A 26309-nucleotide genomic window follows, 5' to 3' on the forward strand; every position below is an offset into this window, starting at 1 on the left:
ACACAACAGTTTCCTAATAATCCTGTAGATTCAAGTAGAGAACCTCTATGGAAAAAGAAAGTGACATAAAGTGAGTAATTACTCACACAATAAATCAACATGAACACCAAAAAGCATAATCTGCAAAGACTTAGACAGCTTTAATTTCATAATCTCTTCTTACATACATATATTTAAGGCACAGTGCAAAACCTTTAAACATTAACCATAGAATCCTTACTGCTGTAAACACTACTACTGCCTTGTGACAGGTTGCCTTGGCAAGAATGAAATGTGGAACACATCTTCCTTGAAAAGAATCAAGGAAAGAAAACAGAACTTGACAAAACTTCTTTAAAACTTCTTTTGTGTCTTAATTAGACACAAAACCTCAAGCTGCTATCTCCACATATCAGGGAGTCAGACAGCCTGAAACCAACTCTGCATACCGTATATATAAAACTTGCATTAAAATGGCATGCAATGTTTATACAAAACAACACCTTAAATCATACAACTGTGATTTTTGTTTTATAAAACAAACATTATTTCAGCATGATATAAGCAGAAAAGAAATAATGACCTGCCATTCACGGATTGCTGAGAGTGCTATACAGAATCCTGAGCAGATGGCACATAAGCTTGGTATTTTGGGTGGTTTTGGCATTTATTACCTACTATTTTTGAACTGAAGATATATGCAATATTATCTTTTAAAATGCAATTGCTTTAGAAGAAACAGGTCATTACACATTTACTTTTGGAGAAAAAAAGATGCTTTACAGCAAAAACATGAAAATAGAAGCTTTTTAAGAAAAGCTCAATGCTCCATTTAGTCATTTCCACCACACAACTTGAGTAGGATTTTCCGGTAGTCTCCTGAAGTATCACCCTGGAAAGGAATGCAGAAAAAGAAAAGTTAAAGAACAACCAAAAGAGATGAAGCCAGGGCTGAAGAACTAAGAACTTTCTTTCCAGGGATGATTTGGCTCTACTTTTACAGAAATAGGAAGCAGAGTTTATATATACATAACTGTGCATATGCATGCTCCATATTTACTGAAATCAAGTTTTGATTAAGTTCAATCCATTAAATGGGTATGGCCTGTTCTGTTTCTGAATGTCAGAACAAAGGAGAAGTGTGGAGGGAAAAGATGCACAGCTTTCCACCGGTGTCTCACTGCTTTTTACTCATACATTGGTGGTTACAGGGTGTGCAACTATTATCATCGAAGCACTCCTTCAGAGTTACACACTTGGGAAAAGCTCCTGCTGGGTAATCCTCTGTGGCAAATGGCAGCAACACCATATAGCTGCTGGCAAGCAAATCAAGACATTTGGCACACACCTATTCCTTCAGAATCTTTGCAGGATTCTTTCTAAATGCCACCAAGTTACAGCCCCTCAGTGTCAACAGCAGAAGGAATAAACGGGGGCTTAACAGATTTGGCACCCTCATTACAAGGTAAATGAAAGTGGCACCAGTCACTTTCCTCCAGCTCGTACTCCCCTGCCATTGTCCAGGCACCCTCCTGACTGTTGCTAAGGCTCTTAACAACAGTAGGATGGTGGATCAACTGCGAAAGAATCTGAAGTTTAGTCTCCTTCCAAAATCTTGTATTTTCAAGAGAAAGAAATCCTCTACAAGATTTTTAGGAGCTTTCCATTCTTTCAACACACATATGAAGTAGAGCACCACTGTTACCTCAGCTGGAGGACTGAGTGGCTTCTACAAGATCATATTCAGAGACTGGGACAGAGACCAGACTTGAAACCAGGTCTCTGAAACCCCTCTAGACCAATTTCCCTTTCCTTGTCTGTTAGCTTCCTTCCCATTTCTAGCTCATCTACCCCCATGCAAAAGCAAGTGCTGTCTGTTCTCTGCCACGTCAGCCTCCACTATCCCCATGAATGCAGCAAACCAACACGGACAGTTACACTCAGAGCAGTTAACAGCTACTCAGTGTCAGTATCCACCCCCATAAAGGATGTCGTGGCAGGAAAGATAAAAATCTCCAAGTCTTACAGTGATATCTGTGTAGAGAGACCTGCCGTACATCCGCTTGTATTCTGCACGTATGTCCAGCAGGTCAACCTCGCTGCGCGACACCATGATTCGGATCAGAGTCCTGTCTTTTGTCCCTGCTCCCTGAAACGAACAAAACAGCAATGTAACGTATAAATGATGGGTGGAAATGCTGTATGTTACAGCACTGGTTAAAAATAGAATAACTTATCCCCCCAAAAATGCCTGTTTACTGGCAAACCCCACTGACTTCAATAAGCTGGAAAAGAATTTGGCCTATCACGCTTCAACAAATTAAATTTCATGGTAGGACACTAAGTAATTTCTTTGCACAAGAACAGTTCGGAAAAAAAAGAAGGGGATTGACAGTGGTACAAGGGGACAGGAAAATTTAGTAAGTTTAATGGCCTATTTATTTATTTCTGCTAGACCTTCCTACTTAAGAGATACCAATTTCAATTAGTTTAAAGCATATCTGTGTTTTACCAAGTGAAGACTTTGTTTTATGTACGGTTGTATTCATCTCTCTGTTAAGTGGATCAAATTAGCTAGATTTTTCCAGCCTTTCATAATAATGACTGCATCCTGTTAGTCATCTGCCCACTAAAAAATGTAATCCCTTCAGATGAACAGTTCATTCCAATGAGCTGTACAAGAATTAAAAAACCCCCACACTATAAGTTTATGTAACTTGTCATAGGCACTTACCTTCATAGCTTTCTGTAATCTCTCTGCAAAAAAAGCTGGTGTGTTCTTGAGACACTTAACTGCAAAAAGAAATAGTATTACAGAAATCAGCCAATCCTCCTCGATCAGAACTCAGTAATTTTTTCAGTTTATCCTACACAGTCACATGCTTTAATTTTACATAAACATACACTTGATACAGTGCAGCTTCCACTCCTTCTGTTAGTCACTGAAATGTTTTTTAATCCAAACAGTAGCTGCAATAAAGAACCTACACTTCATGGCTCAAAGCAAGCTTTTCTGTCACCAGAAACCATCTAGTGTGAAGCAGCCACAATGAACCTTCAAAGTTAAATGACCAGATTCTTGCTTATGAAGGAAAAAGAGAGGATGGAAAGGTGGCAGAAGACTTGAAGTAATACATAGTGCTCCTAGCTGCTTCTTAGTTCTGAATTTTCTAGTCATGCATGTGCAAAGTGCGGCAACTTGAGTGTTGCCTAATATAACTTGGGTAGCCACCTATTATAGCAGAGAATCTTAGGTGCTTCCTTCCTCTTAAGGGTGAGCTGTCACAACCCTTATTTTAAAGTTCTATTTTAGCCACCAAGTTCATTAGGACTGAAAAATTCTTAATGTGCTCATTTAGTAATGACTGGATTTTATATTTAATTAGTACAGTTCATTAGAAATCTGAAAGAGCAAAATCTAAATCAAATCACTGTCATGTTAATCAGGATAACGAAAGAATCCTCCATCACTCATCAGAATTGAAATCTACACATTGATGCAATGTTGGTTACAAGTAAACAATCATGCAATCTGTGGCAAACTACAGAGAACACAGACCACGCTTGACATCTTATAGCACAGAAGGGTATCAAAATCAATCACACAAAATCAATACAGAACCAAAGGGGTAAACCTAAATATTATTTCACGGCAACACACATTCTATACAGGAAGAAGTACTTTTCTGAGTAGGAAAATGTAGATGAGAGATAGGAGTTCATCACACAACTGTCAATGATACATATAATACTACTCAAAAATGAATGACAAAATGAAATGCACATTTCTGTATCACTGTATTTAGCTAAAACAACACACTTGCACTTTAAGATGTTTAAAGATGTTATTGTTAGTTACCAGTTGTACAATCCAGAAAGCTTTAAAGAAAGCAAAATTAAATATTTTCAATTAGAAAACCTTTTTTTCCTGCAAATAATGTTCACAGAAAAAATGATGTTAACATCATTGAATGATTCAGATATATGTGCATACACATATAAATAGAAAAAACTCCACAAAATCTATTCAATAAAGGGAGTTATTCAGTGAATATTAATGACAAGCCTTATTCTGAAGGCTAATGACTTGTTTGCAAGACACAGTCTCAGTTTTGAATCTGTATCTACATGGAGACCTGTCAAGTCACTGCAAAGCTCCATTAAGTCAAATGACTTCCAAACTCTGAGAATAGTTTCTTTACCAAGGCAATCTTTTACTACAGACACTGTGAAATACCTCTTTTCCCTAAGCTTGGTTTTCTAACAGTACTTTCTGAGGTGACAAATTTTGAATCCTGGAAAAGGTCTGAAAATGTATCACATACAATGAGCTAGACTCAGTTTGGGTCATTAAAAGACCAGTATAGTGCCACTGTGGCAAGCAGAGTAAGAACAGCAGTTACATAGTTCACATATGTACAAAAGAGCTGAGAAAAAAATTAAGCTTTTAAAACTGATTCCCATTTTGAAAGATTTTGTTGGAAACTTCAATGAAAAAAATTTGTTGTGGTTGAGCCAAATATCCTCTCATATCTCATTTCCAAGTGATGCAAAGTTCATTTTTCCTGTTTTGGTAGGAGTTTTGGGGTTTTTTTTTGTGTCTGGTTTTTGGTTTGGGATTTTTTTTATGGCTTTTTACAGCTTTTTACAGTTACATCACTATCATATTCAAAACCAAAGAAAAACACCTTTGAAGTAGGAGCTCTAGGTACCACAGTATGTTTACAGTAATAAACATAAAAAGAAATGGAGATGTAAAGACAAAAGACAAGAAAGTGGCTCACAACTATATCTAGAATAAAACATTTCAGATAAAACTACTACACAACAACTGGAGGCCTTGTCCCAACCTCATGGAAATCAATGATGACCTCTGAAGGGACAGCAGTAGATCTGAGGTAAGATTTTTCACTCCTCAGTACTGGAGGCAATTAAAAACAAAGATTTAACAAATCTGTGAACACAGGAAATGTGAAAAAAATAACCCCTTTGTGATCAAATTTAAGTTTTCTTTCTATTAAAAGGAGGCAGAGGTAACTAATCAGAGTCAATGCCTATATTTTGCTGGATTCCCAAGGCTGTCCCAAATACTCCATTCTCACTGACTCAGCAGTTGGTACAGGTTCTCTTCACTTCTCAAAACGGTGTCAAGTACAGTTAGTAATTCTCTCCTCATTTTAACACGTGAAATTTAAATTCTGTAGTTGCCTGCAGCAAAAGCCTGATCTGTCATTTTGAGGTGAATTAAGTGCCCCACTTTACCAACCACAAGTGACTTCACAGAAAGCTCAACGTGAAAAGCAGGAAACTGGAATTATTGCCAACAAGAACATCCTTATCTGAAGCCACAGATGCCATGTGAGCCAATTCAGCTGCAGCAGAACACCAGAAATGAACTTGCTGAGATGACACATACCCACAGCCAGCATGCCCTTCTCCAGGTCTCCAGACATTTCGCGACATATGCTTTTCTCAATGTCCCGGTTGCACATCCTCTGGTACTCATTGAAGACTGTTAAGAAAAGAGAGTTTTCAGGAGTTAGCTTTGCAAAAATGGGTGGTGTTGGTACATGCTGGATGGCTTCACTTTAAATCGCGTTTCTCAACTTGACACTGTGATGTATTCACACAAGTTTTAGCGTATCAAAGACTAACACTGTGCTATCATATTGTTCCATTTACACCTTATCTTGCTCTTCCCAGCTTGTCTAGTTCTGTCCTTCTGATTAAAGGGCTAGACCAAGGAACCACTGTAAGGGAAATAGTGAAAATTCTTCTAGAAAAGGCTTTGGGTGTCAATAAAATTAACAAGAAAATATTCAGGTTCTCGTACACATCCCTTTCCTACATTCAAGTACCTCAATACCCCAACAGAACATTTTAAAAGTTCTATGTAGTTTCTAAAACATTCCCACCACTACAGACTGATGTTACACCTAATACTAACAAGTAAAAAGGGAAGGGAAGGTTGCAAGTGTCTTGTGCACAACACAAGCATGCAAAACTGAAACAACTCTAGTTTTTCGATTCTTTTGTCAGAGAAACATTTGAACAAGTATGACCTCTACCTGCTCTGATATTTAAACAAGATGACTACAATGTGCAGCATTTGTTCAGCCTTTTCAAAGCAGAATTCACCCCGCTTTTCACTGATATCTCACTGTGCTCATTTTACAGATGGGGGAAATTCAGGGACAGAGTGATGTTGTACATTTTCACCATTACACACAACAGAATCAAGTTCCCACTTGTTTCAGACACCATTACCTGCTCTGAGGTGGGCCCTGCTTCTTGCACACAGAATGGCATTGAACTTGGATTCATCAGTTCCTAGACGGTTCTCTCCAGCTGCATACAACTCCTAAGCAGGGAGGGAATTCACGCTTCATTACTCAGAAACGTAGTCAGGCTGAACAGCTGAGTTACAGATTTGCTTCCTTACAGCCTCTCCACTTTTTATATTTATTTCTTAGCTTATGTACTGCTGGAAAACAGGAGCAAGCAATAAACAGCAACTAGTTCTAACTTTCCTATAATACGTTCTGCTTGCATTTCTATCTTGATGCATAAGTGCTCAAACACAAGAGCTCCAGGTTACTAAAGGAAGGGAAATTGTTTAAAAAGTACCTGAAAACTGTTCTTCCTAGTAGTCCTTACATCTAGCTTTTTTTCTGTACCTCTAGGTGTGTTCTGGGACATTCTTGTCTTTTGGCTAAGGCATACTATGTAGAAAGCTAATTACATTGCTATTTAAATGACAGTAGTAAGCTAAAATGAACCCTTTGCTATGTGAGGAAATGGAACATACAGGAAAAGCAACAGGGCAAGCATTACTAAATACAAGTGCCTTATTTGCTGCAAAAATCCAGAGTTCCTTAAATAACACACAAAAGCTAAAGCAGGTGTTGAACAGATTAAAATTTAATGCATACACATATCACCTCAAATCTCTTTGGGCAATTTCCTTAATAAACAGCACAATGGCATCATCCAACACCTGGAAAACCCAGAGAGCTGACAGAATGGAAGTAAAATATCCTATGGACTCTATACCTAAGAGCTTCATCTCTGTAATGCACCTACATGGCTCTAATGCTCTGTCAGGGTTTTTCATATCACTTCCATCCACTGAAACTTAAGCACTACATTAGGAGAAGTCACAAGGTGTCCAAAACTAACAGTAAGCAGAAACCACACAGTCAAATTTCAGTGTATTGAGTTCACTGTACTCAGAAATGATGAAGCATTTCCACTGACCTGCACATCTCTCTGGACAAGAGACATGTCAACAGTTGTACTTTCATCTCTGTTTCCCTGAAAGAATTAGAAGATACAGAAGTGTTACTGATGGGCTTTGATGGGCTCCTTTCAAATTAAAACAACAACAACAAAAAAACCAACCAAACATAAACAAAGCAAAACCAACCAAACAAAAAACCCTCACCTACAATCACACACACAAACCAAATTCCAAAATCCCAGCAGGCAAGTACCTGAGAAAGTGAAACTAAAAGCCTCTGAAAGTGTCCAGATGTGTCACTTTTTATTGCTTCCTCCAGCGTTTTCTTAAATTCTGGAAAAGAGATGCAATCATGAATCATCACACATCCCTGCTCATTTCCTAAATTCATATTATCAGTCAGTGATTAAGTAAGAAAAGGAAGAAAATTTGTATGGAGCAAATCTAACCTGCTTTATAGACCCTGTTGAGTTCCTGAATATGCTCGTTACTGCGAGAAGCTAAGATTTCAATGAGACAATTTTCATCTGTGCCAACACCCTGAAACAAGGCATAAGGAGAAAACAGATTTCAGATTCTCATCTGTCTCCTACAACCTAGTATAAAAGAAATGTAATAAAATTATATAAAAAAAATTCAGAATATAACCTTGTATAGAAAAAGACAAAGCAATTTAAATGTTACTAATGATGTTTCTAAGACAGATATGTATTAAAGATACAAAATTGAACAGATAATTGAAATTATGATAACAAGCTTTCATTTAAAAAATGTCATCCTTCATCCCAGATTTAAGACATTTTAAGAATCCATTTTTTTTACCATTAATGATTAATTTGTTGATTCTAACAGGTAACTATCACTAACTAATAGATAGCATTTGCAATTACAATACAGCTAATATTATTTCATCCTCATAGATGGTTTCATATTGTGACTAAAGATCACATAAATATATGTACTGACCTTCATTCAAACACTGTCTTAAAATACAAATGTTTGACCTGGTTTTCTTTAAAAAAATCTAAATGTTTATAAAATAGTCTGATTGCTACAAAGTACTCAAAACTTCCATAAATATTTTAGAGAAGGTTCAGCATGAGACAGGAAAATACACTTTTGAGGTGGGCAAAAAGATAAAAAAAGGTACACACTGACCAAAATGTTTGTGAAAATAATGTTCTGAACTATTCTTGAGTACCAAGTGTAAAGTCCCTGGAAACCCTTAAGTTGAGTGGGTTTATAACCAGTTCTATTACAGCTCTAAGCAAAACCCGAAAAATAAAGGCTCCCCATACAGTGGCTGGCTTAGAAGAGAGCTGCCTCAGTGCCTTACTCAAGACTGTGTAACAAATTAACTGCAGAGACTGTTAGAACTCGGTTTCTGCCTTTTCTGAGTATTTCTTTATCAATATATTTTTTGTTACAACACAAACCTATCAAATAAGTCTCTACCCTTAACCTATGGGAACAACATTTCTCCATGTTATTATCATATATTTCCAAGAAACAGAGTACAGAACAGTCAAACAGTGGGTTGAACATCTGGACACAGAGGAGGGAAGGTAAGTCCAAGCTTTTAAATGGCAACCAAATACTTTAGCAGCTCAGCTACTTCCTCTATCTTAAAAATTTGTATCTCCTACACAAACCTTTATAGCTTCCTTGATTTCATAAGCATCAAACATGACAGGTGTCTTCATCATTGCCAAGATTGTCTTCTCAAAGTTACCTGATAGCTCAGACTTGAGATCCTTGATCAAATCCTAATGACAAGGAAAAACAAGGAAAAATGCATAAAGACCAAACTTAACAAAAGTAAACATGAAAAATATGCATTTTAATTAGAATTCTTTATGCACAAGGACCAATAATGTATCTTCAAAGTAAAGCTGTTCCACTTAACACTAAAACCAGAATAATGTAATATGTACATTGAGGTAATTAAGGTCCAATTAAATACACTGCACAGATCAAAGAGTAAAAGTAACGATTTAGGAGAGAAACTGCTTTACATGTTTTATCTGAAACACTGCATGAAGAATTCAAGAGTGGGTAAAAAGTAGCACCCTGAGCAGGCTATGGCTTACAAACCATCTTCCCCTAAAGCTCTTTCCAATCCTTTTTTTCCCAACACTAAGCCCTCTGACTTCCACTGAAGGAATGCAGGCTCATATTCCTTCTTCCCTCTGTTCTCCCGACGTCCGTACCTTCCCATAAGCTGTTTTGAAGGACAACATTATCTGCTGCCGCTGCTTGTTCGAACGACTTCCAAGGCAGTCGATAATGGCTTGCTCATCGGTTCCTGTACGGGCACACAGACACCACAGAATGAGCAGCATGTCATGTGAGGACTCAGCTTTCTGTTTCCATTTGATCCTAAACTCTTCTGAACCCAGATGAAGGACATGCATGCCTTTAATCCATCTACAGTATCTACTCTTGCATACGGCCACAGAACTTCAAGCTCTACCCCCAATAAAACACAGGAAGAACAACAACAAAAAAAAAACCAAGAAAAAACTAAACCAAACTCATTATGCTGTTTATGCCTACAAGAACTTGCAATGATTTTTCTGATAACCAAGGACAGTCACATGTGAACTATCCCACTCAGTACATGTGCAACAATGGAGAAAGATCAGTGCTGAATCAAGCTGCAATTCTACTTTTAACTGAAATGTAAATCCACAGACTGCTCACCTAATCCCTTCATGGCCTTCCTTAAGACTTCTGCGTCCTTCAGAGGGTCAAAACCCGGTGCATCAGTGATTGTGCCTCGGTTTCCATGCTAAAACGAGATCAAATTGAGTTGCATATTAGCATTAAACAGTAAAATACTGCGTTTTACTACTTTGGAAAGATGCCTACTGTTACCCATTTTCTTTTTGTGAGTAAAGTAATAGAAAGAACTCAAAACAACCCTACCTAAAAAAATTTGCTCATTTCTACACACGAATTAATGCAAGGTCAAGAAGGTTCATTGATATTAAATCTGCTGTCCAGGAATTAAGGTTGATGATACTGTACATACAACTGGCAATACTTCATAAAGTTAGGAAAGGCAAGATTCCTTAAATTCGAATTCACATTGAATCTTTCTTCTTGGATAATGCAGTAAAACAGCATTTATTTCCAGTCATATGCCCCTATATTGTTCCATCTCTTCACTCAAACTTCTTTTCATAACTTTATTTTCAATGTGAGGATTGGTTTACACTACTATAATGAAGAAAATGCAGAGAAACATATACATCTTGGGAAAAAAAAAAAAAAGCAGTGAATGCTCTTACTGTTACAGGAGAGACTGCAGGCCCTGTAGTTCCTGAGTAAGAGGGCATAGATGGATTCACAGCTGGACCTGGTGGATAATTTGGCATGGGCTGCTGCCCTGGGTAAGCTGCTGGTGGTTGTCCTGGGTAGTTCATAGGTTGCTGACCAGGCGGTGGTGCAGGCTGGCCTGGGTATCCTGGGTAAGCTGGCATTCCTGATGGTGGATACCCCCCATAGGAGGGCTGCTGTCCTGGTGGAGGTTGCCCAAAGCCACCTGGAGGGACTGGTGGATAACCCCCAGGTGTTGAAGGATACATGCCTTGTGGTGCATTTCCTCCAAAGGTCCCTGCCAGGTTGGCTGCCTGCAGTGACAGCCAATACAGCAAGAGAAAGGAAGGGGTACAGACAGCTGAGTTTCAGTAACGTGCTCAACACAATACAACCTCCCCCCTCACCAACAGACAGACATACATCTACAAAAGAACTTTGCACTAATCATGCCTTACTAGCAAGGAGGATGGATAAAACCTGCCTGTGTTCAGTTGACTCTTGCTTTACTGTGACCATCAGCTGCCATGCATCAAGAAGCAGAGCCAACAAACACAACTGCCACTGCATCCCACACCACTCACACCAAAGCATATCCATGACCACACACCTCTGATTCTAAAAACTTAAGCCAAATAATCCCAGCAACATAAACCTATGCTTAATCTTTCTCTGTCCATGGCTGCCTTGCATGATCACAGCATCCCCTGAGTGCAAGGGTCTTACTCTGAGCAACCTTTGGCTGTTTTATAGACATTCAATGTATTAGTAGTTTACAACTTGCAGGATTTCAGACTACATTTGGAAAGACTTCTGCAGAAACTGCCACAAAGATACACCACATCAATATCATCTCCCCACGTGACAAGCTCAACCCCTCTTCTACAGAGGGACCAGAACTGACATTTAGTGACTGCAGTATTATCAGAAGCTACTTGCTGTGGATATTGCCATGTGCACCCCAGATAGTTTGTTGCTCATTTTGCCTGCTGGCTGCCAAATCCCTTCATTTAATCACTGCCTCAGGAAGGCATCTATAATGCAAATGTCTTCCTAAAACTACATTCGTTATGCAGCAGAACAGATTTTTGAAGACTAAAGTTGTCAGAAGTGTCACTCAGCTCTGTTCTATGAAAAAAAAAAAAATCACCCTGGAAATGTCTGCATTTTCTTCAATCCATGTAAAAGGTTTTTACTTCCATCTGTTAAACATCAGTGCTTATAAGAGATAGTCAATCCTATATTCTTTTCAAGGATGAGTCATTGATACCTCCATACTCTGACTGGGCAAAATCCAGGTAATAGGCAAAATCTGGACTGTGTTTGCCAATGTGAATATATTAACAGAGGATACTCTGTGTTAATAGTCTTTTTCCCCACTCCTCTACACAGCAAAAGCCAAGTTACATTAGTTCTATGTCCATGACTTTTGAAACTAGACTCTTAAATCAACATTTAACTAGTGCTGTTTTCCTAAAAGAAGGAATAGCTTGCAGCAACCGTTTTCTTCAAGAGATGATATTGAATGCTCACTACCTAAACAGATTAGACATAAAGGCACAGAATTCAAGTGATAAACTTGACAGTGACAGTGCCAGAAACACAACTTTGCACTTAAGGAAGTCACAGTAAAACACATTAAATGAAAGCAAACTCACCATTCCAGCCATCTGGCTGGGATTGAACTGGTTGGCATAGCCAGACACATTTTCCAGACCAATTGGAGGTGGATTTGAAGGTGGGTAGGCAGCACCACCCCAAGGACTGCTACCTGAAATCAAACACAGCTGCACTGAAACAAGAAACTACACCTTTTTAAATTTCTTACCACTTAAATTTCTAATGTGTGTTCAACACTACAGGAAAATCGACTGAAGAGGTGCAGAGTAGCAGGGCAATTATTATATAAAGAGAAATTTCACTGGATATTTCTAGTCATGTCCAAATCTGTAAGGTCTCATTTACAACTCTAAACCTATTTCAAGGTTAACACTCAAGACTTAACACTGTACACACTATATTTTGACTAGAGGGTAGTTTCACTTAACTATCAAGTTGTCCAGGTATTCCAGTAGGAAGATAGTATTAATTCCACTGATGCTGCAAATTTGAGAGATGCCCACAGAGCACGACGGTCCATTCACAGATACCCAAGTCATAAAACTTGGCTGCACACAGCAGTATGGTCTAACTTAAGCCAGAATACTCTGCTGAGAAATAGAGTTTATCCTCCCCGGTAGTCTGGCTTCTCACTGTACATCACTTTCCCTTCCTGAGTTAGCTTGCCCAAATCCAACTGGCCACTTTCTTTCTACCAACAATACTAAAAACTGTAAAGTTCACCCTGACAACCAAGCAATAGTTGCATATTTCATCAGCTTGGTATTGTTATAATTGCTATCCTTTTTAACAGCACTCTGCCTTCCATATGGAACCATCTGCCTAAGAATAGTGAATTAAGGATAATTTCATAATAAAGAGCCTAATTCTTTGTGGGATATGGTTTTAAGTAGTGTGACTGATTCCTCCCCATACTTGTTTTTCTCACTAGCTACCTTCACAACTCAGTACCAACAGATCCTTGACACTTTCTGAATTTTTTCAAACTGTGACCATCTCCTAGTGCTGTCTGCTTCATCTGAGATGAATGAAAATGGACTTTATATGAGCACGTGGCAGAACACACATATTAGATAAATCAGAATCCCCAGCACAGATGAAATAGGACTTAACAAGAGCATACAGAAAGCTTTGGTGAGTCAAGAAAACACCCTGCAGCCTTGTTCTTCGTCCATGCCACCTTTCCACTCCAGACCACCACTGCCATTTAATGTTTACTTCATCTAAGCAACTTACCTGGTGCTGCTGGTGGATATCCACCCGCTGGGGGATAGCCTGGGTAACTCATTGCAAAGATCTGAAAAGCACGTGTGACACAGTTAATTTCTGTAATGCTTCACTCATTACATCACATACAACTAAGAGGCAACATGTATGCAGTAGCCAATTACCAAAATTTAGACATAAACTGCCCTCTCTGCCCAGGCTTTTCTCTGAGAAACCTCTTTACCATTCTTTTTGCTGGACTAATAAACATATTCAGATAGCTAAGTAGTTCCAGAGTCACTCCTCAGACTACTTTAGTTATTTGTTCCAGTTGCTACTTACTGCTTACTTGGTCTGTTCTGTTGATTAGGATGTATTACTTGAACATGCTTCCTTTATTGAGCTATTAAAATCTCCATAAGCTTGCAGCTCACACAGAACAGTCTGATTAATCAAGAGTAGAAAATCATTTGACAAACAAGCTACATCTCAAGTGAGTAACTGTATGAGAAGTGTTAGAAGGCATCTAAATGCAGACATCTGCTAAAGTGCAAGGTCAGAGTAAGAAGCACAAGGGATACACCTTCATGCTTGCAGCATTGTCATAAAATATGAAGGGTCTACTGACAGGGTAAGATCACTAGAACAAATTGGATCCCTCAAAATGGATAGTGCCTCTGTCAGCACAGAAGTGCACAGAGTCATTAGATGTTCAAAATAGAAGTGGAGGTCAAAAAGGAAGAACAGCTAAATGAAGGACAAAATTAAAACTGTCTTCCAGAATACAAAAGGCCTTATTTTAAACAGAACAACTCCCAGGAACAATGGTAAAAGTAACTCAAGGAGCTTGTTCCAGATGAAGAAAACATCCACAATGAATCTTAACTTCTTAGAGGTTATTTTTAGTGACAATTCCCATTGTCTATTTTTAGAACTGCTGTGCAAACTATTCCTTTGGGTTTTTTTCCCCTCTTTCCCCTTAAGCACTACCTTTTGCATCTGGCTTGTTTCGCCATGTTTTGGATTTCAGCTGTGGAGTTTTGTTTTGGATTTGGTTTGCGTTGCGGGGGGGTGGGTGGCGGTGTTGTTCTTGTGGAATTGTTTTCATTTTGCATAATCATATTAACTTTCCTTTCTGGTTTGCATGGCTCTTTTGCACAACAACAGTGGAATGGAAAAACACCTTTTTTTATTTATTTATTTTTAGTAAAGAAAATACAATTAGGGAATCTTCAATTTATTTAAAAACTGTTTGGACTTCATGCTGCATGCACTAATTTAAATTTAAAGAGAGAGAAATTATCTAAGAGAAACTGCAATGAACAGAGGAGACCAGAAGTTATAACCCTACCTTACCTACTCCAGTATGTAAAGTGACTAACAGACTCAATAAGCAAACACAGCTTATCAGCAGATACAGGTGTATGGGACAGGAGAGAGGTCAGAAGAAAAAAAGATTAAAAAAAAAAATTCAAGAGAAGGCAGTCTGGCACTTCAGAGCCTCTCTAATTCAGTAATAGGCTTTACATAATAAAGCATAAAAAATAAAAAACAATTATTACCAAGTCACTCAAAAAAAACAAACAAAAACCCCACACACAATCTAGATTCTTAGCATGCATAATGTCAATGTGTACATTTTTAGATACAAATCATTACAGCACTGTAACGAATTTTATTTCTTTGGGTGCAACTATAATTATTTTTTATTTTTAGCTTCACAAGCAAATACAATAATGACAGGATACTCAAAAAAATTGTAGGATGCCTTTTCAATAAAGCTTTAGGTACAAATTTAAGGCAAAAGGCTTTTTTTTTTTGTGGCAGAGGGTGGGATAGACCTTGTTTTTCTTAGCGGAGTCGTTTGCTTGCTTTTAATCCTATGTAGACTATTAATTTTTAAATTGAAAAAAAAATTAAAAGAGCCTTTTGGCAATTAAAGCTGAGGTTGAGAAGTAACAGCTAACTTCATCAGCAATCTGAAAAAAAATGTTACTCTCTCTATAAAAATCATCCACTTGCTTCTTTCAAACACTGTATTTATCCAGGACCTTTCCAAGGGGAAATTTTCCCAGACTGGTTTGATTCCAGGCAAACTAGATACACAAACATACTGACTTCTCATGTTCAAAAACTTCCCTGATGACCATCTTTTCTGTAGTTCGAGTCTCTGTTGGCCAGCTCTCTAACTTAAGAAATATTAACATAGAAAGGTAAGTTTCCCAACCATTCCCACAACCTTGTCTCCATTTCATCTTCTAATCCCATCTTCCAAACTTTCTGATGCTACATCCACATCTTACTAAAACTGTCAGTGACGAGCAGCAGTTGGCTGCTGACAACAAAGTGGTGACACAGGCCAGGGAACAGAAGATACAGAAATCCACCCTGCTATACAAATATTGCGTGGGAGTATACAGGAACAGCAAGGTCTGTGTTTGCTCAGTCATAAAAAAAGTAGTGGAGGAAAAAATCCAAACAACCAAACCACACATGGAAAGAGGGAGTGCCCTGAAGGAAATACAGAACAAATACTGTTAAGGTCCTCTCCCTATTCCCAGTGTTCAGTCCTGGAGATTGACCTCAGGGCTCTATAAATAAAGATCTGAGGTTTTACTCCCACAGTGAACATTGATCTCTATCGTGCTTCACACTGCAAGCCATGAAGTGCTCAGGCTCTTCAGCATTTTCCTGCTGCTTGGCAAGGGTAAGAGGAAACAGACCTGCTCATAAGAGATTAAATCTGTAATATACTTTCAATGGGAATCTTGAAAAGATGCTTCTCTAAGACACAGCACGGCAGAAAAAAAAATTTGTATCAAAATTTGTATCAAAAATACAAATTACATATAACAATGGCAGAAGTAAAGAATAAAATTGTAAGGCTGCCAGAAAACTTCTGTTTCAAGGTACAACAGAAATAAGATCAGCAACTGCGTTCACGCCCATTGCTGGAATTTATTTAGTGACTGCTGTTCAGGGTCCAGCTATGCCAAGGTTCAAATAATCTGAGGACAAAAAAACGGATGAAAAATCGTGACCTTTATTTGTCAAAAATAATTAGTTTAATTATGCCCATTTCACAGGGAACATCGAGTAAAGCGAAACCCTTGGCCTTTACTCCTCCACAAGGTTAATTACCAGGATACAGTAGAAAAGGCAGCCTAAAGCTATAAATTACGGTGCCTGCTCTGAGACTGATCCCTGATTGTGAAACCAGCAGAACAGAATTTATCACCTTACAGTACACTGCCGTTTTTCATCAGATATGAACTGAGGCACCCACCACTGCGCTTTTGCAAGACAAGGACAAGCCACAGTCAGCATCATACCAGCTAACTGCTATTTTACGAGCCTGAGTAAGATTCATCTTTGACTCAAGCACTGCAGCACACAAGTTGTTCTTGTACCAGGTGAAATATTTTTCATCCTGACAGATAAAAAGCCCTGCAATTTTAGTTTCTCATTAAGTCTTCTGTGTATGTGACTCCCTGTCTAGTCTTCTTTTCACTATCAAAAAAATAATGTAGTAGAATGGGGTCCTCTTCCAACAGGGCTAATTTCATGCCACCCCAAACTCAGGAAAACTCTTTTACACAGATCTTATCACTCATTGCTCACCTTTACTGGGCTTCATCCAAGAACATATATTTAAAGAGTACTAGTATATCATCCACTTCCTATAGAAAAACTTTCCTTAAAAAAACCCAAACCAGCTCTGAATAGATGGCAAAACAGAAACAAATTCAAATAAGGATTTCTTTAAAAAACTCTCCATTTCAATTGCATGCTAGTATTGCAACTCAGAAGCTCTGCTAGTTTCAATGATCTTTCTAATTCATATAATCATAACTATTACTATTATAGAAATACTTTATTGGAAGATAATCTGGCACTTTTTGACCTGCTGGCATAACCAGGGAACAGGGAAGAGCATCACAAAGGTAGCACTTGCAAATCTAGTCAAAGTAAAGTAGAGCAGTTGCCAGTCCAACAAAGAAAAGCTGAATGGGAAGATAGACACATAAGCTACAACTGAGCTACACTTTTTCAGTGATAGAAGCCCTACACACATGCTCATGCAACAAAAACCAAAGAACTTAATTCAGCTGCAAAGACTTTCAAGATCCATGTGTAGCAAAAACATGAGTTAATTCCAAGAGGGTGATTTCACTTTGGCTTCCTACTCTGCCCTGATCCAAGTGTTTCCTTTTGTAGCACACTCTTGTATTTTAAATATTCCAAGGACAGTATTGCAAGTCAAAACATATACGACAACACAAATACACTCTCCAAACAACGTAAGAAGCAAAAAATAATACTAAATTAAGTTTATGAGATGTTTGAAGAAACAATGGAATGGGATTGTTCTATTTCAAACTCATAACTTGTCATAGAAATAATTTGTTGCAAAACCAGTCATGCTATAAATAGTCTGAATTATGTTCCCAATTGACTAATGCCTCAGGGATTTATGCTCCTCTATTTTAAGTTCCACCATGCAAGAACAAAGTTTTTACATCGTTTGTGCAAGTCAGAATAGGTACATACCAATTACTGCACGAACTAAAGCAATAGTGTAACGTTCAGTACCCTAAAACAATTACTAGAAAAATACCTGATTGTTCATTTCACACCAACGATTTTTAATTAGCTGCTGTGCCCAAGCCTGAAGCACAAAGCCAGGCAGTAGCCCCACTGCAAAAGCAGGAGGGTTCCAGTGTTCCCCAGCCCTGCGAGGCAACAGAACAAAAGGACGACAAAAGTCCTCTGACAATACTTCCCACATTTACACTGTTTGGGCTGCAGAAGAAGCCAAATAACAGCAAGTTGTCCAAGTGACAACTCGCCAAAGACAGGCACACTGGCAGGACCTGCACAGGACCTTAGCTAAAGGCTGTATGGATGTACCGTACACTGCTCACAAAACCTCTGTGCCCCGCACCAGGCTGACAGCCTCGGGATGCCACAGATAAATATAAGTGTGCAAATATATCAGCTTTTTCATAAAGGTGATGGCTTTCGTGCTTTCTAGACAGGGAAGGCTTACACATGCAGCTGTCCAGCAACACCAGGAAGATACCATTCATCAGTGAGCAAATGGACACCCCCCCGGTTCATTCCAGACCATAAAGAATTACTGATTTACAGCTCATTAATTCTTTCCAGGAACAGACTTGCTCAAGAAAGAGCGAATTTAGGGTAGTAAACTAGAAAGACAGGTATTTCACAACAACCATAAACAAGCATTGTGAAAAGAAAGCAAGACAATGGCCTTCAAACCTAGCCTGCACTTGATATAGCAAGCTTTGGTCCTAAAAGTGTACCACTGAAAAGTAACTATTTTTACCCCTAAATCCTAACATTTGTAAGGTGCATTTATTCTCCTAGCTAATAGAAAACCGAGTATTTTTAAAACACTGTCAAATGTAATAACCAGTTACTCGCACTATAGAGAGGTGCACTGTTTACACAATAAGTGCAATTTTCCAAGTTTAAAGTTGTTATCTCTAGCAACAATAACAGGGATATTTGTGCTGTCTGTTTCAGGTAACTTAAGCACCTAATCTAGAGCAACTGGCAAGCCCAAAGTTCAAAACTAACATGCTTTTTTACCCAAGTTAGAGGTCTTTGGGATGCAAAAATTAATCACAGCGAGTATCACTTCATATGCATGTTGACTGTATGGCTGCAGTAAAGTTTTAGCACAAACAGAGGCCTTCAGAAGCTTTAAAACTCATTTATATTTTTAATATGGGATTGATTTGTTTGACAGTTCTTAAGTCTGCTAGAAGTTCAGATCCAAAAGCCTGAATCAGATGCCCACCTCTCCTACAGTTTAACTGAATTAATGACTCCAAAAAAGAAAGGAAATGGTGAAGTCCGGTGCTTCCTCAAGAGAACAGCTGAGCTAAAGAACAGAATGACCTACCAGCGACACTTCCCCAATGCCCTCAGAAAAACCCCACCACACCCACACTTTGTACTAAAAGAAAAAAAAAACAAAACCAAACAAATCCCCAAAAACTAAAACACTTTTAACCCTCCCTTAAGAATAAGACAGTATCTCCTCTCTCAGTCAGAGAAAGCATAAGGGAAAAAAGGAGGTAGTATCTGGCAGGGACTTAGTTCACTTTCTTCGTGTATCTTATAAAAGAACATTGTTATGTATCAGACACCACTGACACTCTGCACTCTACAGGGAACAGCCAAGTAGTGGGGCTGTGTGGGCTTGTGTTTGTTTTATTCAGTCTAACTTTACACAATCTAGTGACTAGCACTGGTCCACACTCAGCATCTGTGACAGCTGAACAGTGTGGATACAATTTCACATATACAAACAAAAAAACAGCTGCTAAGCATAGGCAGGATTGGCTGCCTGGTCAATCACAAGCACATACGAAAAATTGTGTCCTAGACGGGCACCAGTGAGTCCCTACTCTGACCTGTAAGTCACTTCAGGCTTGGCCCAGCCAGCATCTAACCTCTTATCAAGATTCTGCAGCAAGCTCTGATAAAATCTGGAACAAACATGGAGCAACAATAGAAGCTCCACTGTTATTGCTGTCCTTTGATTTGCTTTTACCACTGCATTACATTCTTCCCAGCTTGGGCAACTGCCTGAAGGAAATTCAGCATTTACATCAAACACACCTGCTTTCAGACAAACTGGCAAAAGCAAAGGGACGACCTTCACTTCTGTGCGTGACAACAACTCCAGTTTCAAATAGGTGAAAGTGTTGCTCACTGAAGGGTAAACATCTAGCTTTTTCCTCCTTTTTTTTCCCTCCAAAAAAGTCTTTTGCCACATTCTTCAAGAGAAACTCAAAACAAAAGTCACTACATACAGCTAACAAGTCTCTGTCCTTATTTCCAACAGTTTACATAATACATTTTTAAAATATATCCAACAAGAAACATGTTTCAAGGTAGTTGACATAAATGTACGAAATAAAAAAAGAAATTACACTGGTGCCATTATTCAGTTGTATATTTAATGTAATGGAAGCCTTTAACTGCAATTTGAAGCTGACAGAAAAGTTTCTATGGATGATTACATAAAGCCTTGGCTAAACATAAATGAAACTTTCAAATTGTTCAGAAGCCCTGCTATTTCTGTAGCCACAATTAAACCATCTGCTGTTTTCAATTACAACTCTGCTTTAACTTCAGCTTCCTTTTCTTATCCCTAGATCTCTATAACAGAGCTAGAACTATATAAGCTCTGTCTTAGCTCTGATTAATGCAATGTTACTGAACAGACCCTCTGGAAGCTCCATCTTTCAAGACTTGCTAGAGGTCTAGGAAACAGCATCTCCTGTGAACTTCAAAGCAGACAGACTTCTTGGCTTGACTTTTTGTAGTAGATCAAGTTCAGTATTTTAAGTTGTTACCTAACACTACATCTTTACAATGTTCTTTTATTTGACTACATAAAGGCCCCCATGAAATATATTCATCCCACTGCTCATTTCATTATATCTTTTAGTGACTTCTGACATTTCACAGAATTTCCAGTCTAATGAGTCAAAACTTCTGGGGACTATAGAGAACAAGCTAAAGAAGTGACAAAGCATATGAATGAATGTGATGACTACTCCAGAAACTTAAGTACAGATTCACAGAGACATTTTGGCCTCTGACCTCATACTGAGGTCTCATATTGAGGTCAGACAAGAGAAAGATGCATAAATATTGTTGACATAAAATCATTAGGCCCTTCAAAATCTCGCTGAATCTTTATGGTATTCTATACAACAAATTCTCCCAGTGCATTGGGAGCAGGGGGGAAAGAAGTCACAAGAAGTAGCTACAGAGGCACTTTCAGGAAGAAAAAAAATCAGCAGAAATGCAGCGGGGACAGGGCCACAGGTGAAACGGGAAGCAATGCTCAGTGCAAGTTACCCTGCTGCATCAGTGGGAGGAGAGTGGTCCACATGACTCTCACAGCAGCTTGCAAAACAGGAAATCATAGAAATAGCCAAGCTAGGGGGAAAGCGTTCATACACTCGAGCCTTACAGCAGGCATACACTCACACTAGTTTTGTACTGTTTCTGATGTTACTGTGAGTGCTCCAGTAAAGCACTGACTCACTCAACAGAAAATAACTGTGCTGGGGTTGCCAGGAAACAAACCTCCCACCTCCTACAGCAGCCAGGCTTTTAGATGCACAAACCCTAATAACGAGCTCCTTCATCAAAACACACTGCACCAGCACTTTTCTTCTCTCTCGCCAGCCTGCTTTCTCTCCCGCCAGCCTGCTTTCTCTCCACACCTTCACCTCAGTCTTTCTGCCTCAGTGCATCTGGCTCCCTTTTAGGCTGAGCTGCCTTACATGCTTCTGCCACTCCCTCCAGAACGCTGTCCCTCCTTATCAGGAAGGAGCTTCCAGGAACTACCATTAATCTATGAAAAAAAGAAAAACATATCCCACGAAAATACTCCCTTACTGCCCAGAAACAGGATGGGGACAGAGAGGGAACTTCATCTTTCTTCAAGATGTTTGTGTGGTTTTATGTCGCACACACGTAGCAAGAGTTGAAGAGTGTTGGTTTTAAGACACTTAAGTGTCTCGAAGGCACTCTAAGTACATGCCGTATAAGAAGTAGTAAAGTACAAGAGGTAGTAAAGTTCTGAAGTTTGCAAAATGGGACCTTCGAGGGGCGGAGGGGAATAAAAAAAAAAAAAAAGCATTGCGTAATGTCCAGCCTACCATCTTAGGCTGCTTTCTAACTGTACACATCTAAATTACAAGCTCGAGATAAGACACGGGCACAGGCAAAGTACCGAACTGCAACGACAACAGCAAAACACCTCTTCTCCTCCGAAACCACCCCATTTCCCTAGGAAACGGGAGTCGTTTCCTACCAACCGCGGAGCTCCAGGACGCCCCGACCTCCCCTACGCCCAGCCCCGGGCCGCTGCCCGTCACCCCGGCTCCTGCCGCCCCAAGGTCCCCCCGTCCCTGCGGGGACACCGCACGGCCCCGCACACGGGCTGTCCGTCACCCCCTGTCCCGCCCCGTCCCGTCCCGTCCCGGGGGTCGCGCCTACCGCGGGTGCTCGGGAGCCGCTGCCACCGCCCGTCCCGGCTGCTCGGGGCGCTGCGGGCGAGGCCGGGGAGCGCCAGGAGGAGGAGGAGGAGCCGCTGCGGCCGGGGCTCCTTCGCCCTCCCCGCCGCGGTGCGGGGCGGGCCGGGGCGGGCGCTGGGAACGTGCCGGGCGCGGCGGCAGCGCCGGGGAGGCGCCCGGGCCGGGAGCGGGAGGCGGTGGCACCGGCCGGGGTTGGAAACACAGCACGGCAGGTCCGACCGAGAGGCGGCTTCCAGCGAGGGGCCCCTTTGATAAAAAGAAAACACACGGCGGGGGTGGGGGAAGAAAGGAGCTCTGCCCGTCACATGGGCAGCCTGGGCATTCCCCGAGGGCACAGCGTAGCCCGAGGGAGCGGGTGACACGGCTAAAGCAAGGACGGTACGGTTCAACTCAAGGTTGTAACATCGGATTTAAGCCCACAAACTGCCTGTTCTCACCAGGAATTCGTAAGACCTTTCAGAAAACATGCCTTCCAGGCAAGGTGGGACAGAAAACCCCATTTTTTGTCATATGTTACATTCGTATTCCTTGAGTAAAATTCTACCAAAAATTTGGAGGAAGGAGATCATTCATGTTGACCTTTTCTAGCACAAACAGTACTAGCTAAAGGCTTCAATAAACATCTTTTTTTCCTACATGCATTCTTTAAAGATGAGTGAAATTGCTCACATGGAAGCATTTAGGGGAACAAAACAAAATAATAAAAAGGAAAAATGAAAAGGGCATTTTCCAACTACATTTTGTTTGCCAAGACACTAATCAAAATAGCAAGCACAGCATTATCTGACTGAATCAGAGCATTATACAACTTGGGTGGGGAATGAACTTGTCCTTGCAGCTGGGATTTTTGCGAACAGAGTCCAGAACCTCCTTTACAGCACTTGCTTCCTTAATACATATGCATTCTAACGGGTGATTTCATTTAGAATGAAACTAATTTGGATAGATGTGTTCATGCTTCTTAAAGCATACCTCCCGTTCAACCACTTCATACAGTGAGTGTGACCCCATGTGGTACAGAATATCCCTTGGGTCAGTTGCAGTCAGCTAAACCGTGTCCCCTCCCAGCTCCTTGTGCACCCCAAGCCTCCTCGGTGGTGGGGTGGGGTGAGAAGCAGAAGGAGCCTTGGCTTTATGTAGGAGCTGCTCAGCAATAACAAAAACATGTCTGTATTATCAGTGTGTTCAGCACAAATCCAAAACACAGCCCCATACTAACCACTGTGAAGAATGTAAACTCTACCTCAGCCAAAACCAGCACATTGGCTTTTTGTGGTTTAGCACAAATTATGAATTTATACCCAGACTATTTTAAGCCTTACTGATATAAATACATTTCTGATTAATAGGCAAAGCTAAACATCGACACAGGTTTTGATGCAGATGGAAAAATGAAGATGTGCCCATAAAGTAGCTCACATCGAATGAAGACCAGGGATCTTGTCCTCTCAGTATGCTGGTATTGCTTCTCTTGGGAGTTAACTGCTCTCACTTGTGTCAGCCAAAAGGGGCCACATGAGCTCTAACAGAAGAGTTCTGTTAACCAGAGTAATTTTGACTGAAACAGGTTAGGAGCCGTTCAGGGGAGCTGCTACTCCCATTGGATGAGGACACAGTGACCCTACACAAAGGGTTACTTCTTCTTCCAGCAGGATAAGAAAAAAACCCAAACCCATATTTCTGCAACTTCAGTACTGCTATTTTTTCATGTAGAAAAGCCCTTTGAGTATCATGCCTAGGCTGGAAGGGATGTATGAGGAAGCTTGTACTGCTGCAACCAGCCTGGTATTCATTCCAGACCAGGTTGTGCTCACTTTGAAGTCAATTGCAATGTTCCATGGATTTAACCAAGGTCCAGATTTGGCTTACTTCTATGAATCCCTCTATTTATCCAACCTCAGTGACTGGAAGCCCCACACCTTTGACACTGCATTCATAAACAGAAAACTGGACTAGCTATGGCAGCATATGGAATATTCTTCTGACAAGGGAATCAGTGTATAGAAACCTCACTACCTGTCATTTTCAGACAGTCAGGGAATGAGGCATTTGCTTAATCTATTTTATTTTTGAAAATTTTTCCACAGAAATGATAATGTCCTAGCCTACAGTTTTTGGGAGCTTTGGCTGGAGCAAATCCCTCTCCCTGCAAAACTTGTTACGGGCAGCATAAAGCCCACTTTTGCTCATCTTCAGCAGTATTACATCTGATACTCCCACAGAGACATTCACAGAATAGTTGCTGCCAAAAAGGGACAAGCAACACCCTCTCCTTTCCACCCTTCACTCCACTTTTTTTTGACCCTTATTAGATCAGCTTAACTGTATCATGGTTTCCTACCAGCAGTGTAGGTCTAGGAGCCTTACTGTTTCTGACTAGGACTGTCCTCTATATCTTTGTAACACATTTAATCTCAAAAGTACATTAGAACAATTTACTGGTGAAGTAAATATTAAGTCACAACTGGACTGACTACTTCTCCAGAGCAGGATGTAACTGCAGGTATTTTCCTTAAGAGTTTACAAGAGGAAAAGTGCAGAAACATGCAGTATAACATATGGTGTTACGTGTATTTGTTATATGTATATTGTATACATACCTTTTAAGACTGGTTTTCAATCAGTTCAGTTTAGGAATCCTAAACCCAGCCTGGAAGTGGAACCACTCCAGCACAGAGTTCCTAAGGTAACTGTGACAGCCATGCTGCGCAGCTAATACAGAGAGGAAAACAAGGATATTTTCACCAGTTAAAGTTACAAGAAGCCTACCAGCAAGTTTTAATATACTTTTAATTTTTTTCAGCCTTTTGGGGTTTAATATTTAAACGACAGAACAGCCAAACCTCACGTGCCGTGCAATTGAACAGAGGCTTTTTTTTACTCATATTAAAAACTGTCACTCTGTATTAGGATTTCAAATCAAATGCATGCAGACATGCATTTGATTGATGCCACAATCAGGATAAGACAGCAGAGATGAGGCCTAGAACCCTTAGTATTGGGATAGGTGAGAGCTGGCATGTCATCTCAAGCACAAGCATAGTCATACTGACATTGTGCTGATATTGACTCAGTACCAATTCAAACAGAGAAGCCTTTGTGGGAGAACCCACAAAAATCACAGCAGCATTTCCTGCAAGCACTGCATTTTCCTAGTCCCCCTTCCAAACTTTAGTTCCAACCTTGTACATTTCCAAGTGGATTTGTGCCATAACAGGACACAAACCAGAACCAAGTGATGGAAAATAGTACAATAAGCACCATCAACACTCCCGATTTCACAGGCACTGTCTTCCTTTTTTCCGTATTTATTTTGCAGAATTTCATTTCCATTGCTAAAATATTCCACTGGTAAAAACTCAAAAAAAAAAAAATCCAAAACCCCAACAAAAAATGATCTGAGTGTTTACGCACTAAAAGCAAGAAGAAAATACAAAAGAAAAAATAAAATAAAATTTGCAAGTATTATAACGCCTTCTTTCAGGCAGCCTAGGAATGTTGAGTACCAGCCAGGCTGTGGTGTATTTTGGGGAGTTCTAGCCTGGAATCTGAATGGTCCAGATTACCCCACAGGCTTCCTGCATGAACTTGATCAGGTTCGGATGCTCTGAAGATACATGTCCATACAGCCTACATTCATTTTGAGCCCTAAGGAACTGATAGGCATCATTTGTCAACTCCCTCTTATGAGAAAGGGAGTCCTCTCACAGTCATTCTATATTGTAGTTCGCTTCTTTACAGTCCTGTTAGGGGATGGAGATTTTGGAAAGACAGTCGCCCAAATACTTCTACTCTGCTTTAGTGACAAAAGTAATTTATTTCCCTTCCTTGGTTTTTTACTACTCCTGAGC

The 26309-nt window shown here is 39.9% G+C and overlaps 1 protein-coding gene across 3 annotated transcripts; it reads right to left on the reverse strand.

Moving 5' to 3' along the window:
• Nucleotides 1-116: 116 nt before the first annotated feature.
• ANXA11 (annexin A11) lies at nucleotides 117-22551 on the reverse strand. Of its 3 annotated transcripts, XR_010432262.1 has the most exons (16): nucleotides 22421-22551; nucleotides 13397-13457; nucleotides 12199-12311; nucleotides 10513-10854; nucleotides 9923-10010; nucleotides 9430-9524; nucleotides 8872-8985; nucleotides 7669-7759; nucleotides 7473-7552; nucleotides 7237-7293; nucleotides 6247-6340; nucleotides 5396-5491; nucleotides 3839-3858; nucleotides 2714-2772; nucleotides 2006-2128; nucleotides 117-871 (listed from the first exon to the last, which is right to left on the reverse strand). XR_010432262.1 is itself a non-coding variant. In XM_064662560.1 (15 exons), exons 2-15 carry the CDS (start codon nucleotides 13446-13448, stop codon nucleotides 812-814), a joined length of 1464 nt encoding a protein of 487 aa, XP_064518630.1. In that variant the 5' UTR covers nucleotides 13449-13457; nucleotides 22421-22528; the 3' UTR covers nucleotides 117-811. The 3 variants fall into 3 exon arrangements, 2 of the variants coding, with proteins under 2 accessions (XP_064518630.1, XP_064518629.1); XM_064662560.1 differs by lacking the exon at nucleotides 3839-3858 and having other exon boundaries at nucleotides 22421-22528; XM_064662559.1 differs by lacking the exon at nucleotides 3839-3858 and having other exon boundaries at nucleotides 10528-10854; nucleotides 22421-22505.
• Between the last annotated feature and the right edge of the window lie 3758 nt (nucleotides 22552-26309).

Source organism: Pseudopipra pipra, chromosome 8, assembly GCF_036250125.1.
Source record: "Pseudopipra pipra isolate bDixPip1 chromosome 8, bDixPip1.hap1, whole genome shotgun sequence".
NCBI classification, from domain to species: Eukaryota; Metazoa; Chordata; class Aves; order Passeriformes; family Pipridae; genus Pseudopipra; species Pseudopipra pipra.

Excerpts from the sequence above, each read along its gene's own strand:
- ANXA11 (XM_064662560.1), bottom strand. The coding sequence starts at position 13,448 with ATGAGTTACCCAGGCTATCCCCCAGCGGGTGGATATCCACCAGCAGCA. Across the intron at positions 10,855-12,198 it reads CCAGCCAGATGGCTGGAATG|GCAGCCAACCTGGCAGGGAC; the intron begins GTGAGTTTGCTT and ends CTGTCACTGCAG. Across the intron at positions 10,011-10,512 it reads CTGCAGTCTCTCCTGTAACA|CATGGAAACCGAGGCACAAT; the intron begins GTAAGAGCATTC and ends ATCTCGTTTTAG.